Raw genomic sequence first — 16768 nt, 5'->3', positions numbered from 1 at the left:
GTGTGTATCTCGGCGAGGACTCAATCTAGCTAGGTTTCTGATCCCATTAACCGTTTCGGTAGTCCACGGATGCCGAGCCGCCTGGGACGGCACGTCTGTCATGCAGCCTGCTCGGTAGAGCTCGCCTCGAATCCTACGCAGGTCAAGCAGAAACAAATTCTCCTGAATATCAACTGGGATATCGAATACCGGGATGCTGGTAAGGATGTACGGAGACGTGCTGATGATACCCAAGATTCGGGATGGCCTTTGGCTATGGCTGCCTTCCTTCTGCTTTTTTACCACCCTCGTATACTATATGTATCAATGATCGTTGAACGAGGATCGACAGCTCGTCATATGTGTGGCTCACCTTCTTGGATATTTCCTAGTACTCAACATGCGGTGGAACAAGGTGGTCATAATAGGGCTCACAGCATTAAGTAGCATTGTGCCTGCAACTCTAGCACAAGATGGCATGAACATGCTACCACCATGCGCAGTAAGTCCTGGTTCCTCCTCCACTTCTATGAGAGTCTATCACTGACAGTACTAGGCAAAATGTTTCCAGAATGCTGTCACTGCCCAGAGGACATGCGCACCCACTGATGTGCAATGTATCTGTGACAGTGAATCCATAAACGCGGCCATCCAGACCTGTGTGGGTGGCGCATGTTCAGTCAAAGAATCCCTCAGTGAGAATCCCTACCAGACTCTACATCAACCACGCTGATCTGAGGCGACCAACAGCTGCTGTCAATGTCACTTCCACGATGTGCGAGAGGCCTGTCCGTGACCGATCTAACGTCATATTCTTGACGGGCATCACTGCGGGTTCCGTTGCTCTCGCCGCTGTCACCGTCCGCACGTGGTCTGCTATCAGCCAGAACTCGTTCGGGCTAGATGACGTCTTTGCAATAGCAGCCGAAGCAGCTTGTCTCCCCGTAACGGTGATACAATGCTACACGCCAAAGCTCGGTTTCGGGAAAGACACTTGGGTAGTTCCCCATAGCGATATCTACAAGGTTTTGAGGGTAAGCACATGATTATCAATAAGTGGATGGTTACTGACTGCTCATCAGCTGACCTACGGCTCTCAAATATCCTACTTCCTCTGCTGTGGACTTACCAAGCTCGCCTTCTTATTCTTCTTCCTTCGCATTTTCCCCTCGGAGACGACCCGGAAATGGATCTGGGTGTTCATCATTATATCAGTGCTCTGGACAATCGCATTCGCATTCACAATGACCTTTGCCTGCAGGCCTATCTCCGCAGTATGGACTTCTTGGGACGGGACGAGCACGCCGGACTACTGTATAAACCAGAATCTGTTCTACCTTGTAGCCGCGGCGTTCAACATCGGTCTGGACGTCGCCATCGTCCTGATACCAATCCCGAACCTGATGACGCTGAAGCTCAGTTCGCGTAAAAAGGTCTTCCTCAGCGCGATCTTTGGCGTCGGTGGCATGTGAGTCAATCCATCCACTTGGTAAAGTATTGCCGCATGCTAACAAGTCTACTTCAGTACCATAATAGTTTCCTGCATCCGCCTCAGCGCCGTCGCCAAATACGCCACCTCAACGAACCCCATGTACGACAACCTCATGTCCGGCGTATATTCCATCCTCGAGATCAACGTCGGCATAATATGCGTATCCATGCCAGCCTTCCGGAGATTCCTCGCTCAGCTAGTACCCAAGTGCTTCGGCACGACGCACAACAATTCTGATCCAAATGACGACGACACGCCTAATCGGCCATCAAAAAGGAGAGGCAAGCCAAGCAGAAGCATGCTGGATGCAAGCTTGTTCAATACAACGATGGCGAGGACGGTAGACGACACGCTAGAGGGTATTGGAAAGGCGGATGACGAAGTGCACCTCGTAGAACTGCGGAGAAGTGGATCAAAAACCTCGACGCAGAATATGGATGGAAGTATGCGAGGGCATGATGAGGAGAAGAAGCCTCCTAGCTACCACGCTTCATGAGATTACGAACTTTGCTATCACACAGCTTACGATGTCTATACCCATTGCTTGACTTTAGCGTTATATCCGTTTCTCTCTTAGGGCTCTCAGGTTTCATGCACCCCTCAGCAGGTATCTCACGACGTCTTTCTAAAAACCATCCCAAACCATACCTTTGTGCCAACCCACTTCCAACCCCTCTCTCCCACAGCACCACCCTCGACATCCTCCTTCCTCATCTCTCGCTCGTTTACACTCACTACCTCAAGCCCTGCTGCTTTTGCTGCTGCTGCAGTCTCCTCCACTGTGTAAACATAGCTGCTTCCCCTAACCTTGATACCGTCTGCATTGACGAAACCAGCTTGACTGACACGTCCCATGTCCGCGTGCATGTTTGTGACCAACGCCGTGCCACCCGGTAAGAGTAATGCGGCTAGGGTGGCGAAGTAATCCTTCAGTGGGATGTGCTCGAGGACTAGAGTGGATGTGACGGCATGGACGGGTCGCAGGTTCGATACCGCAGGTAGCGGAGAGCCTGATGGGTTATCGACAGTAGGAGAGCAGTCGCAGCACTCTAGTCTTGACCGCACCCCTTGCTGGTCCTTCGCTTGAAGCAAAGGCGACAGCTTCTTCGCAGCGACATCCAACATGCCTTGCGAGAAGTCCAGACCAGTGACTTCCACGCTCTTCCCGTTCCAATCGTATCGCACAAGCTTCTCCGTGTTACGTCCGGTACCACATCCTAGATCAAGGACACGGAGCTCCTGTTCCGTCGCAGTGCTGCTCTTGACTTGGGATAAGAAATCTGGTAGGAGGTTCTGAAGCTCTAGATCGTCGATCGCTTGCAGCATGTTGCCATCGGTGTCGTAGATGGCAGCCCATTGGTCGTAGGCGGCTTGAGTTGGGATGTGCTGGACTGGAGTAGAAGGCTTTTGTGGGGCCTTGGTTGGTTGTAGAGTTTGTGTACGCTTTGCCGTTTGTTGGCCGTCCACAGTTGAGTCCGATTCAGTGGTCGAGAAGGAGGTATTGGCAGCTGCATTGACGTCAACGAGGGACGTGTCGAAGGTCATGTCGATAGATGTTGGCTGTGTCATGTTGATAATGGTGCTCTCGAAGGCGGAATGGGAGATTGGTTGCCGATTGTAGATGATGATTGGTTGGCTGGGCCTGGACACAGATGACGAACAATTACTGCAGATCTGAAGTGGGGTAAAGTTCCTGAGGATTGATGCTTCTCCTGCTCGGTGCCTGGAGAAGTCTTATATGCCAGCCTGCTCAAGCCAATGACTCTTCTGCACGCCCTCTCCACGCCCAGCATGTATCCAGCATTGCCCGATTAGGCGATATGTCGTGCATCTCTCCGTAGCGTGAGTCACATCTGCATCTGCTGGGTTCCGGCTCGCGCTAAACTGGCCCCGGCGTCCGCCACGTCCGAACTTCACTCAACATGCGTTCGGTCCTTCCAAGCTGGCATGAACTGAGCTGATGAGAGGTAGGCTTCGCGTAAGCGCGTAGTCGCTGTTTCGTGATGTTCATGACTGGACTTTGATGGGAGATCTGTACAGCGTTCACTCCACTACTGCTCCCGGGTATTATCCTAACTCAAGACCCATCTTCAAAGTATCTAGCAAGTATCCGGTCGCGATGCGTGACCAGGCGTGTGCGCGTCGTTAGCGCGTCGCGCAAACGCGTGTCCACCCAACCCTTGCCCAGTTGCTCATCCAATAGCAGATGTGTATACGCAAAGACACTAGCATCGAACAAGCCCGGTCTTTGCGCGCCGAAAAACCAGTCGTCTTTACCCAGCAGTGTCTCTAGCGTTGCGAATGCCTCGTCTGCCTGGTTGTAGAGCGTCTCGTCGTTGATTATGCTCGAGAACTTGAGCAGTTCGGTTTCGGCGGCAAGACGTAGTTCGCGGGATATCGTGAGGCGCACGAAGGGATTGCGGGAGCTTGGGAGGATGTAAAGGGGCTCGGCGATGGTGGTGAAGTTGGGAGAGAGGTAGACGGTGTAGAGCTGAAATATGTTAGCCATGAGCCAAGTCTTCCTGGTGGTGAACGTACCCAAGCTCTCCGTATCCGATGGTCTAGCAGACTCAAGTACGCTTCGTAGCGCAAATCTCCAGGCTCTTCTATTGCCTTCTCACTATTGTTCATGGCCCATCGTTGCAGTTTGTTCGAGGGGACAGGCTGTGTTCGCTTGTAAGGATCTGGCGAGGACGGTATTACGAAGGGTAGCGAGCCACTGGGCGAGGCATGATTGTTTGCTGAGGCGACTTTGAAGGGGATTTTGGAAAACTTGAGGTACGCCTGCGACGATGTGAGCTTGGTGGTGGGGTATGGGCACCTGTCGACATGGACTGACCTGCCACTTCAAGCACGCTGGGTTATGCGATGGTGCACCTCGAATTGCTCCTCCATCAGTAGTGAATACATGGAGCACATGGGTGTCGTGATGTTGTGGTGCGCGTTGTGGGAAGTCGTTGACGGGATACGTGATGAGTGGGAATTGGTCGAACAGCTGCTTTATTGGAGTAGGGACGGAGAATAGACTGCGCGACGATGGCTGTCGTCTAATACTTCTAGCGGAAGCGTTGTCATCGTCGGGTCGAGACATCATGGCTATGCGTGGTGATGCTGGTGATGATGTCGCAAAAAGTTGATGATGCGGCGGCGGCCTCGGAGGAGAGCCCGCCGACGTCGTCGTAGCTGCTGCTCTCCTACCCATCGACTACACAATCACCACACTCGTTTTCACATCATATTCTCGCGTTGCACCGATTATTTGTAGCGAAGTTACAGATCCTGTGAGGCCCTCTCTGCCCGCTTGTTTCCATTTGCGAAGACATTGCACGAGTAAGATCCTGACGAAAATACCACGCGACGCGTCGAGGGGGTTGAGAAGCCAAGCAGATCGTTCTGGCCAACCTACACAGCCGCCACAGCGAGTTGACAGCACAATTTGTAACATTCCTAACGTACCTTTATACAAACCGTAGTCTTGGATGACGCCAGGACACAGATGCGTATCCTCACAACTTTGGAAGGCAGGCTCAGCCACAGCTATTACGGGCCCTATCCAATAGCCTTGCCTCCAAATCAGAAGATATGCACACCGATGCACAGCCTGCAAGCGGTAAGCGCTGATAGATTTCCGGCTGGAACCCCAAGGAAACGCGCGAGAATCGCGTGAGAATCGCGCACTTGTGCGAATGCCATCATTCGAGCGGGCATCCTTCATATGCCACCGAAATCGCGATTGTCGGCCTCGAAAACGGTCGCTTCACGAAAGATACCCGTCATAACAAGCGTCGGTCTCGAAAGCGGTCGCTCACGCCAACCCTCATATTACAGTGCGTCACGTTACCATCGGCCTCGCGCAGCCCCGATACGACCATGCCGAAAATAAAAGTGAAATTCCCAAATAGCATGCACCCGCTCGATCCATCATGGTGGGAAGGATACAACCCCTCTCCATGGTCAGTAAAAGACGATGAGACTTTGATCCGAGCACGTGCTCAAGGGCTTAATTGGAATCAAATTGGCCCAAAGCATTTTCCAATAAGAACGCCTAATGCTTGTCGCAAGAGACACGAGCGTTTGATAGAACGCCAAAACGCTGAACGATGGGATAGTGTTAAACTAGATGTTCTCGCTCAGGCGTACATGGAAGTACGACGAGATATGTGGTCTATGCTTGCGGCTAGGGTAGGGGAGAAGTGGCAGCTAGTTGAGACAAAGGTATGGCTCTACATGCTAGGTCAGCATGTTGTCTTTCATATGTACTGACAGACTTCTTAGTGTATGGAAAAAGGCTTGAAGAATCTCACCCAAGCCTTTCGCAGTGCGCAAAAGAAGCTAGGAAATGGAATGTATCCCGATTTGGAAGACGAGCCTGTAGAGGAAGGTACAGTGGACATTGTCAGGACGGAGCATACAGAGGGTCCTTGCCCAGATGAACTTGCTACCCGGCCACTTAACCTATGCTCAGTGACTCGAAATCGGTACAGGGCGTCCAACAATACTTCTTCGGCGTCTAATACTGATCAGCTCGGCTTTCGAGATCTTCAAAGCGATGCTCATGCAGAGATCCAACCTAACAGCAACTTCATTATGACGGTGAGCCCTTCTTCAACGAGTACAGCGGACGCGTCTACACAAACCAGTGCTAAAAACGTCAACGAATCTGGGCGAATCAAAAGCGAGGCTGATCTGTCCAATCATGACAATACCGGCGTTTTACATCCGACCATATCCGTTGGAAGCGACCAAGTCGGGGCGGTGAGACCACTTCTCCAGTACGAGAACATCGAAGTTTATCAAAGAGAAGGATGGTGTCGGGATTCGACGCCGTTGATACATGCACAAGACACGAGGAACGATGAGATTGTCGATTCTCTACGCGCTCAAGATCCCAAAGGCTACACTATCTCTACAAAGCCCGGCTCTCTCATGCGGAATGATTGCCCAAGCTCTAAGCAGAAGAGTCATCTTTCCAAAGCGCAGGCTTCCGGCCAACTGATGGCTCGTTCCCACAACGTTCCTACTACACTTGATACGATATGGCCCAATGAGTGCGCAAAACCCGAGACTACTAATCCCTCAAAAGACCCAGCTCATGCATCCCAGAGACATCTGGATTCCAGTGCGAAGAAGAGAATTTACGAAACCCTACGCAAAGGTGGCGGGGAGGACCCCAACAGCGACGAGGACGACGGTAATAATAATGGATCTAAAAAGCGGCGAAGGAAGAAGAAACATGGTAGGTCGACGGAGCCAAGTCTCGCATCGCCCAAACGATTCGCATGTCCTTACTTCAAGCACGACCCCTACAAAGATCGGACATCGCGGGCTTGTTCAGGACCAGGTTTTCTTACAATCGCCAAACTCAAGTATGATTTATCACATTGCATTTACTACAATGGACTTGACTAACTCTTCTCCTGCAGAGATCATCTTTACCGTGTTCATCCCCTACCTCTTCATTGCAAACGCTGCTACACGACTTTTGTCGACGACACAGGATTGACGGCCCACTCGCGTTCCGCCAAACGCTGCATAGTGACAGATGCGAAGCTCATAGAAGGCTTCAACAACGAGCAGTTATTGAAGCTGAAAAGTAAACAAAGCATGCATCAGGCTGGTAGCGAGGAGAACCAATGGAAGTTTGTTTATTGCGTTCTGTTTCCAGATACGCTTTTGTTTGAAGTTCCTTCTCCGCGTAAGTCGATCCGCACGTCCATTGTGTTGGTGCTAATCGATTTGGAGATTACGGCGATGATGCCGGCGTAATAGCACCATGGTCCAAACAGCATTTTCCAGAGGCCCCCGATCTCACACAGTTCGAGGCTTATCTTTGCCGTGAGTTGCCCAGAAAAGTACGCAAAGCTTGCTGGGCTGCTATGGAGAAGGAGATCACGCCGATGGATGAGACGTTGAAGAACGAGATCGAGAATATCGTGAGAGGTTGTCTTCAAGACCTGTCAAGAGCCTACCTTGACAGCGTACGAGCCAGAGCGACAGGAGTATCTGAAACGACGAAGCCGAAACAAGCAGCGTCGAGTTTCATGCTGAGTAGTCAGGACCGAACGCAAGATGAATGCTATCCGCACTCGAGGGTTGTACCCTCGTACTGGCACGACGATTCCGATATCTCCATCTCTTCAACATTCCTTGGGCGCAACGATTCAGCGAATTGGACCAATGAATCACAGCCGGAACTCTTACACAGTTCTTTTCTTGATCCTTCGTGGCTCGACTCAGCATTGAGGGAAGATACACTAGGAACCATTCAGCCCTTTGAGTTCCCAGAGCCTGCTCAAGTACAGTACGACATTGGCGAACACGCGAAAGAAGATCTCGAGAGAGGAATGGCAGCAGATTGATTGGCTTCGTGCTGTTACCACATTCCTACATTGTTTACCGCCAAGCGTCTTTTCAGCTATCCTCGTGAATATCGCATTGTATCGTACCGGAAGAACTCTCTCAGAAGTTATGTCGTATCATGGTTTTTCGCTTAACAACTCCGAAGTATTACTATCAAAAGCCGAGTTTGCGGCAAATCATTGCATTCTTGATGAATTCCAGGGTCTCAGCCCAGCATTGCGAACACTAAGTCATTCGCCTAATGCCACTAGCTACACAGCTCCTATCCTCCATCTCTAGGCTGTACTCCCGTCTCTTCTCCTCCGACGCCAGTGTGAGAAGTCACGCTTCCTGCTAGCCCGATGGATGTGTCTGTAGCGGCATTGGTTGAGGAAGAACATACTGAATTATCCTCTCTCGTCGCTGCAACACAATACGAGGATGCGTTGTTTAGCTTCTTGTTCGTGGTCGGAAGGTAGGCCTCGAGTATAGTCGCAGTGTGCATGTCGGTTATGGCGATCTCAGGGTGCGATTGAAGTACGATGTCATCAAAATCGTGCACGGCGGTAGACGAAAGAGATATGTTGATACTCTCTGTCGCCCAGCTACCAATGTGAAGAAGGTCGTCGTTCATGTTGTGCGTAATTTTCGAAGAAGACATGATCGGGTTGGATGTGATATGGCGATTTTGTGGTTCGCGATAGAGAAGCCGTCAAGCCGAGAAGAGATGTTGAAATTGCAATGAAATTAGACAAGACATAAGATGTTTGCGAATATATATGTGTTAAAGACAAAGTTTCCATTTGCGCGGAACATGGGCGATAGTATGGTGGTAGAGATTGTTATTGTCGCAAGTATGAGAATCTCGATAGCTGTGCAATTCAGCGGAATCTCTACTGAGTGAATGCGCGTTTATGCTTTTTGTTTTGGCTTTCGCGCAGATCTGCGATTCAATGCTCACAAAATGTGCAGCCTCGTGCTACCATCAACAGTCCTCCCAACCAATGTCTTGGCAAATCCACGAAAACTACTCTCGGAAGAACATGGATAGACAACATGGCGCTCACTTTCTTAAGGACTAGGGAATCACAAGACAGTTCAGGCGTTACCAATGGGGGAATCAAATTCTATACATTCGGGTTATGACTTTCCCTTCTCCTCCATGAAGCGGGCTGCCGCTTCTTATATATCATCACTCATTAAAAGCCAGAGACGATACTCCGAAACCTCAAATACTTCCAGAAAGCAAATCCTGCGCTACGCAAACGCTTAGATAAGCTGCTGGAACGCACGGTCGAGAGGAGATCGGAGAGGCTTGACCTCCTTGTAGAAGTCAATGGTAGCCTTAGCACGCTTGGCAATACCCTCGGGGGTGAACTCGAACTTGGCGTAGACCTCCTTGTATGGTCCGGAGGCACCGAAGCGGTTGAGACCGAATTGCTCGTGCGAGTACTTCTCCCAGCCCATGGTGGACATGACCTCAACACTGAGCGATGGGATACCGCCGGGGATAACAGACATCTTGTAGTCCTTGTCTTGCGCATCGAAGACCTCGAAGCAAGGCAGGGAAGCAACACGAGCGGTGATACCCTGGTCCTTGAGGGTCTTGACGGCTTCCAAGCAGAGAGAGACCTCGGAACCAGTGGAAACGAGGGTGATCTGGGCGTCCTTGTCCTCAAGAGCGACGTAACCACCCTTGATGGCCTTCTCGAGAGTTGAGCCCTCAAGCTGGGGCAGATTCTGACGGGTGAGGGCGAGGATGGATGGCGTGCCCTTGGAGGTAAGTGCCATGTAGTAAGCAGCAGAGCACTCGTTTCCGTCGGCCGGGCGCCAGACCATCATGTTGGGCAGAGCACGGAAGTGGGCGAGAGTCTCGATAGGCTGGTGGGTGGGGCCGTCCTCACCAAGACCAATGGAGTCGTGGGTAGCGACGTAGATGACGCGCTGGTGTGAGAGAGAGGACAGACGGACGGCACCGGCGGCGTATGAAACAAAGTTCAGGAAAGTACCACCGGCAGGGATGATGGTGCCGTATGCGGACATACCGTTCATGATGGCGGCCATGGCGTGCTCGCGGACACCATATCTCAGGTATCGGCCAGACCACTCACCAATACCGAGCTCGGGGGGCTGGAAGTCGACGGCCTTCTTCCATCGGGTGTTGTTGGAGCCAGTCAGATCGGCGGAACCGGACAGAAGCTCAGGGACGACGTCGTGGATCGCCTCGAGGACGCTCTCAGAGAGCTTTCTTGAGGCAATAGCGGCATCGGTGGGCTTGTATGTGGGGAGGGCCTTCTGCCAGCCTTCGGGGAGATCGCCGGTCAGACGGCGAGAGAGATCGGCGTGAAGCTCCTTGTGCTCCTCGCCGTACTTCTGGAAAAGCTTGTTCCACTCCTCCTCAGCAGCAGCACCCTCGGCGGCGTGCTTGTGGTACATGTCGTAGACCTCTTGGGGAACAGCGAACATCTTCTCGGGGTCGAAACCGAATTTTTCCTTGACCTGCTTGCAGTCGTCGGCCTTGAGGGGGTTGCCGTGGACACCGCCGGTACCCTGGAGCTTGGAACCGAAACCGATGGTGGTGGTGAGCTTGATCATCGAAGGCTTGTCGGTGACCTTCTTGGCCTCAGCGATGGCCTTCTCAATGCCCTCAAGGTCAGAGTCACCGTCCTCGACGTGCAGTACGTGCCATCCGTAGGACTCGAATCGCTTCATGACATCCTCAGTGAAGGCGCACTTGGTGTCACCGTCTGTATGACGTCAGTCCCCGTTTTTCCTTTCGAACTCTTTGCCAAACTTACCAATGGAGATGTGGTTGTCATCGTAGATGGCAATGAGGTTTCCGAGCTTCAAGTGACCGGCAGTGGAGGCAGCCTCGCTGGCAATACCCTCCATAGCGCAACCATCACCGAAGAACATGTAGACGTGGTTGTTGATCAGCTCGTAGCCGGGCTTGTTGAAGACGGCGGCGGTGTGCTTCTCGGCAATGGCGAGACCGACGGCATTGGCGAAACCCTGACCAAGAGGGCCAGTGGTGACCTCGATACCGGGGGTGTCGTGGGACTCGGGGTGACCGGGTGTGATGCTGTCGACTTGCTGCAGCGGAATTAGTTTTGACAGGCAGTAGAACTATCTTGAACACGTACACGGAAGTTCTTCAGGTCGTCAATGCTGACGTTGTAGCCGAAGAGGTGGATCAGCGCATACTGGAGCATGCATCCGTGACCGTTGCTAGGCACTCAGTCAGCTTTTCCATCTGATAAAACGTGGGATGTTGTAGCCACGCCGATGCAAGCAATGTTTGCACGGAGATGATTCTGGTGCAAAAGCCACAACGGGATCTCCGACAACGGCTGACAGCAAGAAAGCAATGCTCTCTTATCTGCCGTCGCCACGGAGATCCGCAACTTTTCATCCAAGTCACCCCAGAACCATTGCGCGATTCTAAGCCTGCCATGACTGCCATTGTATGTGTTGAAAAGTACAGAAAAGTACGTACGAGAGGACGAAGCGGTCGCGGTTGACCCATTTGGGGTTCTTGGGGTTGAAAGTCATGAACTTGTTCCACACAACGTGGGCCACCGGGGCCATACCCATGGGGGCACCCGGGTGGCCGGAGTTTGCCTGGAATGTGGCATCGACCTATACGAAAACACCAAAAGTCAGCCATTGAATCTCTCAAACGACTCTCAACAGGCTCCAACAAGCTGCTGCCACTTTTGTTGGGAGCAGGACTGCTAGCGGGGTAGCTATTGATAATGGTGGGGCGGGCTCCAAAACAACAAGAGGATGTAACGTACCGCTAGGGTGCGGATGGTGTTGATAGCGAGCTCATCGGTCTTTCCGTACGGCATGATGGGCAGATCTGTCGATGGGGAAAAGATTGAGAGAAGAGAAGATGTCTGCGACGTGCTGGTGTTTAGGTTTTGTAGTTATAGTGGGGTGGCTAGCCGTCATGCCTGCCTCACTCATAACGCCAGAGTGGACGTTTTAGTGGGGTCTCTCAAAGCCCGATTACATCAACCAGTCGCCGCACTTTCTGCCACAACATGCCACATCCCACCTGCTAGCACACCGCGCATACGAACGAACCTGCTGCTTGTTTTGTTTTAGTAAGCCTGCGCCGTGTGCTGACATGGTTTGCCGTGTCTCGTCCCGCCGGTCAATGGCGCGCTGCTGCAGCTGCAAGTGACTGTCCATTACTAACCTCTTGCCCTGGACAGCCTCTGTTCCCTCTGCATCCGCCATGCGCCGAGAACGACCGCACTGGCGGACCACAGTGCCCCGATAGCGCAGGGAACGCCTCTCTCAAACTCTTGCTCCAGCTTGTTGCGCCACGCAGAAAACTCACGATGCGACAGAATTCTTCCGGGCGGCTATCGCGACACCCGGGATCGGCGCCGCGGCCGAAACAGAACTGCGTAGATGAGGCTCAATCGTGAATGCCCCAATACAGATGTCTCGACTAGAGCCGGACATTTAACCTGTTTATTCTCCGGTTGCGCTGAGAGACTGCAACGACGTGAGACTAGGCTGCTAGGGCAGTTGGGTAAATAGCGCGCCCGCCGTGCTATATACCGCTGGCTGGCTAATCACCATTCCAACACCATGGAGTCCCTGTACCAAGGCCGCTCAACCAGGCTGTTTGATTGATGGGTCAACCATGGAGAATCAATAAGTGTATTGTTACAATTTCGACATACGTAAAAGAGTAAATGAGCGCTGTGGGTATCTATCTCATACTATACAAACATGTAAAGGAAATGACAGTCTTGTCGTCTTCCATTCCTTCCTCCATCTTCGCCATCGTCATTCATTAGGAAAATCTATACACAAGAAAAGGTTATGTAGTCAAGAATCGAACTTCGCCTCACAGGTCCTCATCTCCAGCCGACCTCCAGGAATAAGTCCTCGCCCTTTTTCCTCGGCGTGAGTCGGGGTACCCATGCAGGACTCTTCAATCCGTCCCGGTCAAAGTCGACGTTTACATCTCTGCCGATGTTCAACTCGGACATCTCGTCTCTCTTCCTCCTCACATTCAACGGCCGCACGACATCTTCTTCGTACATGACTGGGCTTCTACCCCAAGTGCCACTCTGTACGCGACTCTTACGGTCGATACCCGTCTTTGAAGCAGGTGTCGTGCTCCACGACTCTGTGCTGTTGCTGCGCATGTGTGAGCGAGCCCTGCGCGGAGGACTAGTCACACGTGGCGGGGATGTAAACGGGTCTCGGTGAGGGCTCTCTAGTCTAGGCCGGGACTCGAGTAGTAGTGGTGGAAGAGCATTGTTGCGTTTCTGAAGAAGTGTTGACGCGTCTGGGGCCCTACGTGGGCTTCTGAAGTTCTGCTGCTGTGGTGAACTCTTTGGACTACGCGGTACCAGCTGGTTTGAAGACCGAGGCACCTTTGGGTATCGCAGCTTGGAGATTGGCGACTCAGCGACAGGTGATAGCTGCTGTTTGTTGCTGGCACTGTCATCCGACAGTTGCTTGTCTTCGTCCTCATCTTCAGGTGTGGAGTCATTGGCGTTTGTCGTCTCAAAAGATGTTTGACTATTCAGGGAATCACGTAGATTTGTCGAAGTTCGCGATGTAGTACGCGACAGTGTGCTACCGTGCGACTTCTTGGACTTAATCTGCACAGTCTTCGGTGACTCTTTGGGGCGGACGATGCGCGCTGGACTGGCCTTGGGTGTCTGGTCTCGGCTCTGGCCACTGGAGAAATAATAGTCGATGATGTCTCCAGATGTACTTGCATCGCGCGAGCTGGCAGTCGTGGCTTTTGACTCGTACGAAGTGGCTGTAGACGTCATCTGGAAAGGTGGTGCCAAGCGCGGGCGTGTTGCAGGCTGCGCTGGAGGAGGTAGTGGCGCACCATGAGAACGTGTTGCTGCTGCTGCAATCTGTTTCGGCTGGGGCCTCTCGTGACGAACAGGTATATTGAGAAATAACTCGGATCCACGTCCTACTGAACGCTGGTTGACGGCAGAGTTTGGTGCTCGTCTATAGGGTTGTAGAGCGCGGATCGGAGGAATAGGTACTGGAGGCGTGGACAACAGCATCGAGGATCTCCGGTGTGGCGAGGTCTCATCTTCTTCAAAGACAGTCTCCTGGGTCATCGTACTGACAGGCCGAAAGACTGCGTTAGTATGCGATTGTGCCGCGAGAGGTGCCTTCTGATGCGTTGTGTTGGCATTTGACGCCTTCTGAGGTACCACGGGCTTTCCATCCAGCTCGGCACTGATGGCCAGACCTATCTGATCCAGTGGTAACGAGGAATTCGAGGAACTGTTGGAAGTGCCCACCCCGAGTCGTTGCACTGGGCGTGCTGGGCCCTGCTTGCTGCCCCTGCGAAGAGCTCGCGTAGGCGCCAAAGGGAACTGCCTCGGTAGTTCAGTACCGTGTCCTACTTGGACATAGTGCGAGAATCTTGTCGAAAGCTGTTTTCCTCGCTGAGTCTCTCCTTTTTCGTCTCCATCGAAGACCACCCGTCGCTCCTTTCGTCTGCGCAAGCACACACTGAGTGCCATCAGCCCAATAGCCATAACAAAAGCTGCTACCGCCGCTACGGAAAGTCCAGCAATCTGCGCAGGTGTCATTCTGGGAGGATTGTTCGAAGCCGTGGTTGCTGCAACAGGCGAAGACGTCGCTGACGGAGTAGCAGACGGGAGTGAAGAAACAGTATCGGCAAAAGCGGTCTGCGTAGAGCTGCTTTGAATTCGTGAAGAGGATGTGATGATGGGTGTGCTCATCATGGTTGGTAGATTGAGAGTCGGCGACATGGTACGAGTTGCGCTGGTCACGACGTACGTGAGAACACTCTTGGTCGGCATGACCGCGTCCTTTTGCCCCAGACAAATCCCGTAGGTTGAACTGAGTGATGCCTGGGCATCATCCATCGGGCACGATAGGTAGATGCAGCCGAGAGCCACTTCGCCAAGTGACTCTCCAACATTACTATAACGAGAGCAGAGGCATTGAAGGCTCTCTTGACCAGAACATGCCACGGGAAATCTTTCGTCCAGCGAAGACCGTAAACATGATTGTGCGCATTGGGGTACATTCTGTTGAAGCGCCTGCGGAAGCGAGTTTGGTGTAGAAGCGACAGTGGGAGCTGCCTGCATCGGCGAAGCTAGTATTAAAAAGACTGATGAGATCCATAGCCTTTTGAAGTGGCTCATAAGCATAGTTGTACAGTATCTGTACAAATGTCAGCTACATCTTCGAGGATGGACGTATGACAAGAGTTTACTCACTAAGAGATCTAGACATGAGGGAAGATGCGGAGAAGCGCTGAACCTGCAGCGGAATGAACAAGGAAATTGAAGGAGAGAAACTCAAGGAAATTCGTAACGCGTCCTCCGTCTCATGAAGCTTTGTTGATGTATACAAAAGCCATTAAGTGGGGGATGGTAGGCTGACAATATGTATTGGCATCGTTGCCAGCCGCCATGTCTGAGCCCTGCCTGAGCAACCGCTGAGGCGCCACGATAGCGGCTTCTCGAGGTCATTGACACCCATGGTAAGCGCTCGCAGAATCGGGAGAGGCTGATTGACTGGAGAGTCGTCGCTTCGAAGAGGTGGTGGTGCAAAGATGCTATTCTAGGCGCTCGCGTCGTGCGCTAAGCGCTGGGGTTCGGGCTAGTCTACCACGTCAGCCAGTCGTTGCACGGCGTCTGTATAAACTTCGAGCAGAACACAAAAGCGAGCCTTGGCCTACGTGCATTACGTGGGACGAAAACACGCTGCAGCCCAGCGTTAGCGACTACCCGAGAACCGCGTCATTGGTGTTCGTTCGCGTTGGTGACGCGAAGCTCGACTGACGAGATCATGGACTATTCTGGGCCGTCATTTGGCTGTGCGCGTCTGTTTGACATTATCGTCTGTCTTCGTGACAACGGCTGCGACATGTGGTGCTACCTTTCGAGAGAACCATATCCGTCCTAATTTCGAATTGAAGATTCGAGCAACGCGCAAAGGATGACAATTTCAGTCTTAGCGCAAATCGCACACTGATCAAATCGACACCATGGCAAGTCAGCAATTACAAAGGCGATCGACAGTCAGCTCGTCAGCTACCCGTTGTCACTGCAGTATGCATGACTTGTAACGGCGCCCAGAGGCCGAGATAACAGAGCTTCAGGTAGAGAAATATGGATGTTCTTCGGCACCCACCTAAATCGGTTACCAGATGGCTAAATGTGCAGGAACATCGTCGCTATGTGGAGACGTCACCACCAAAGCGGGTATCTTGGTCTGCATGTTGCGTAGGCATGTGGAGCTCACGGAGGAGAAGAGGTGGAATACAGCCATACTCCGTCATGGGACGCAGATCTTGACGATAACAGGAGATGAGGTTATCGAACTGGAGGACACGAATACAACCACGATATGGTACCTGCAAAAGCGTAGAGACTATAAGGTTCGGTATTGGACAAGCTGGGGGAATGCTCGTGCTTCGAGCCACGAACGAGGTGTAAGCGTAGTCACCTGTTCGCGTGGCCAGAGCTGTCCCCCTATTCAGCGGCATTCACGGGTGGTCATTGCTCCCACGTGTCGTTCGTGGGTCCTCCCGTCAGTCTGACTCGGGGCTGTGCGCAAGAGTTGAGACAGAAGTTGAGACTGTTGATGCATCATCCCAGGAGAAGGGTAGTGGAACAACACAACGCTGGTAAGGGATATAGTATTCAGGACAGAGTGTCCTCGGGACGGCTGAGCCCCGGCTGCCAGTCAGATTAGTGATTTATAGTGTCGTGAAGAACGGGACGGACATAGCAGTCGTATGACCGCGACGTGTTCATATTCATAAAGGGTGCTGAGTACCCCAGAGAAGCATAAATTCGGCATCCACCCAGACCTGAGGCGACATGACGAGCAGACAGCCGAGTGCAACGGCAGAAAGGCGAGGCGAGGATACTTGGGAAAATCCAAAAATCCGATGGCGCAATGATTGGCCGAAGC

The 16768-nt window shown here is 52.4% G+C and overlaps 5 protein-coding genes across 5 annotated transcripts; 1 reads left to right on the top strand and 4 right to left on the bottom strand.

Annotated features, from left to right (window-relative positions):
• Positions 1 to 752: 752 nt before the first annotated feature.
• On the top strand, positions 753 to 1967 carry J4E93_002190 (uncharacterized protein; the record flags this gene model as incomplete). The annotated part of the gene is made up of 3 exons (XM_049340137.1): positions 753 to 1013; positions 1062 to 1447; positions 1505 to 1967. The coding sequence occupies 3 exons, from the start codon at positions 753 to 755 to the stop codon at positions 1965 to 1967; spliced, it is 1110 nt and encodes a 369-aa protein (XP_049202459.1).
• Positions 1968 to 2083: 116 nt separating this feature from the next.
• On the bottom strand, positions 2084 to 3040 carry J4E93_002189 (uncharacterized protein; the record flags this gene model as incomplete). Its single annotated transcript, XM_049340136.1, has 1 exon — positions 2084 to 3040. One exon carries the CDS (start codon positions 3038 to 3040, stop codon positions 2084 to 2086), a length of 957 nt encoding a protein of 318 aa, XP_049202458.1.
• A 508-nt stretch (positions 3041 to 3548) lies between these two features.
• On the bottom strand, positions 3549 to 4565 carry J4E93_002188 (uncharacterized protein; the record flags this gene model as incomplete). Its single annotated transcript, XM_049340135.1, has 3 exons — positions 3549 to 3962; positions 4010 to 4255; positions 4311 to 4565. 3 exons carry the CDS (start codon positions 4563 to 4565, stop codon positions 3549 to 3551), a joined length of 915 nt encoding a protein of 304 aa, XP_049202457.1.
• Positions 4566 to 9079: 4514 nt separating this feature from the next.
• J4E93_002187 (uncharacterized protein) lies at positions 9080 to 11661 on the bottom strand (the record flags this gene model as incomplete). Its single annotated transcript, XM_049340134.1, has 5 exons — positions 9080 to 10557; positions 10609 to 10903; positions 10954 to 11038; positions 11307 to 11449; positions 11608 to 11661. 5 exons carry the CDS (start codon positions 11659 to 11661, stop codon positions 9080 to 9082), a joined length of 2055 nt encoding a protein of 684 aa, XP_049202456.1.
• Positions 11662 to 12687: 1026 nt separating this feature from the next.
• J4E93_002186 (uncharacterized protein) lies at positions 12688 to 14562 on the bottom strand (the record flags this gene model as incomplete). Its single annotated transcript, XM_049340133.1, has 1 exon — positions 12688 to 14562. The coding sequence occupies one exon, from the start codon at positions 14560 to 14562 to the stop codon at positions 12688 to 12690; it is 1875 nt and encodes a 624-aa protein (XP_049202455.1).
• Positions 14563 to 16768: the final 2206 nt, after the last annotated feature.

Source organism: Alternaria ventricosa (assembly GCF_023758065.1).
Source record: "Alternaria ventricosa strain BMP 2768 chromosome Unknown scaffold_3, whole genome shotgun sequence".
Lineage (NCBI taxonomy): Eukaryota > Fungi > Ascomycota > Dothideomycetes > Pleosporales > Pleosporaceae > Alternaria > Alternaria ventricosa.
This window is presented reverse-complemented; position numbering and strand designations above follow the sequence as displayed.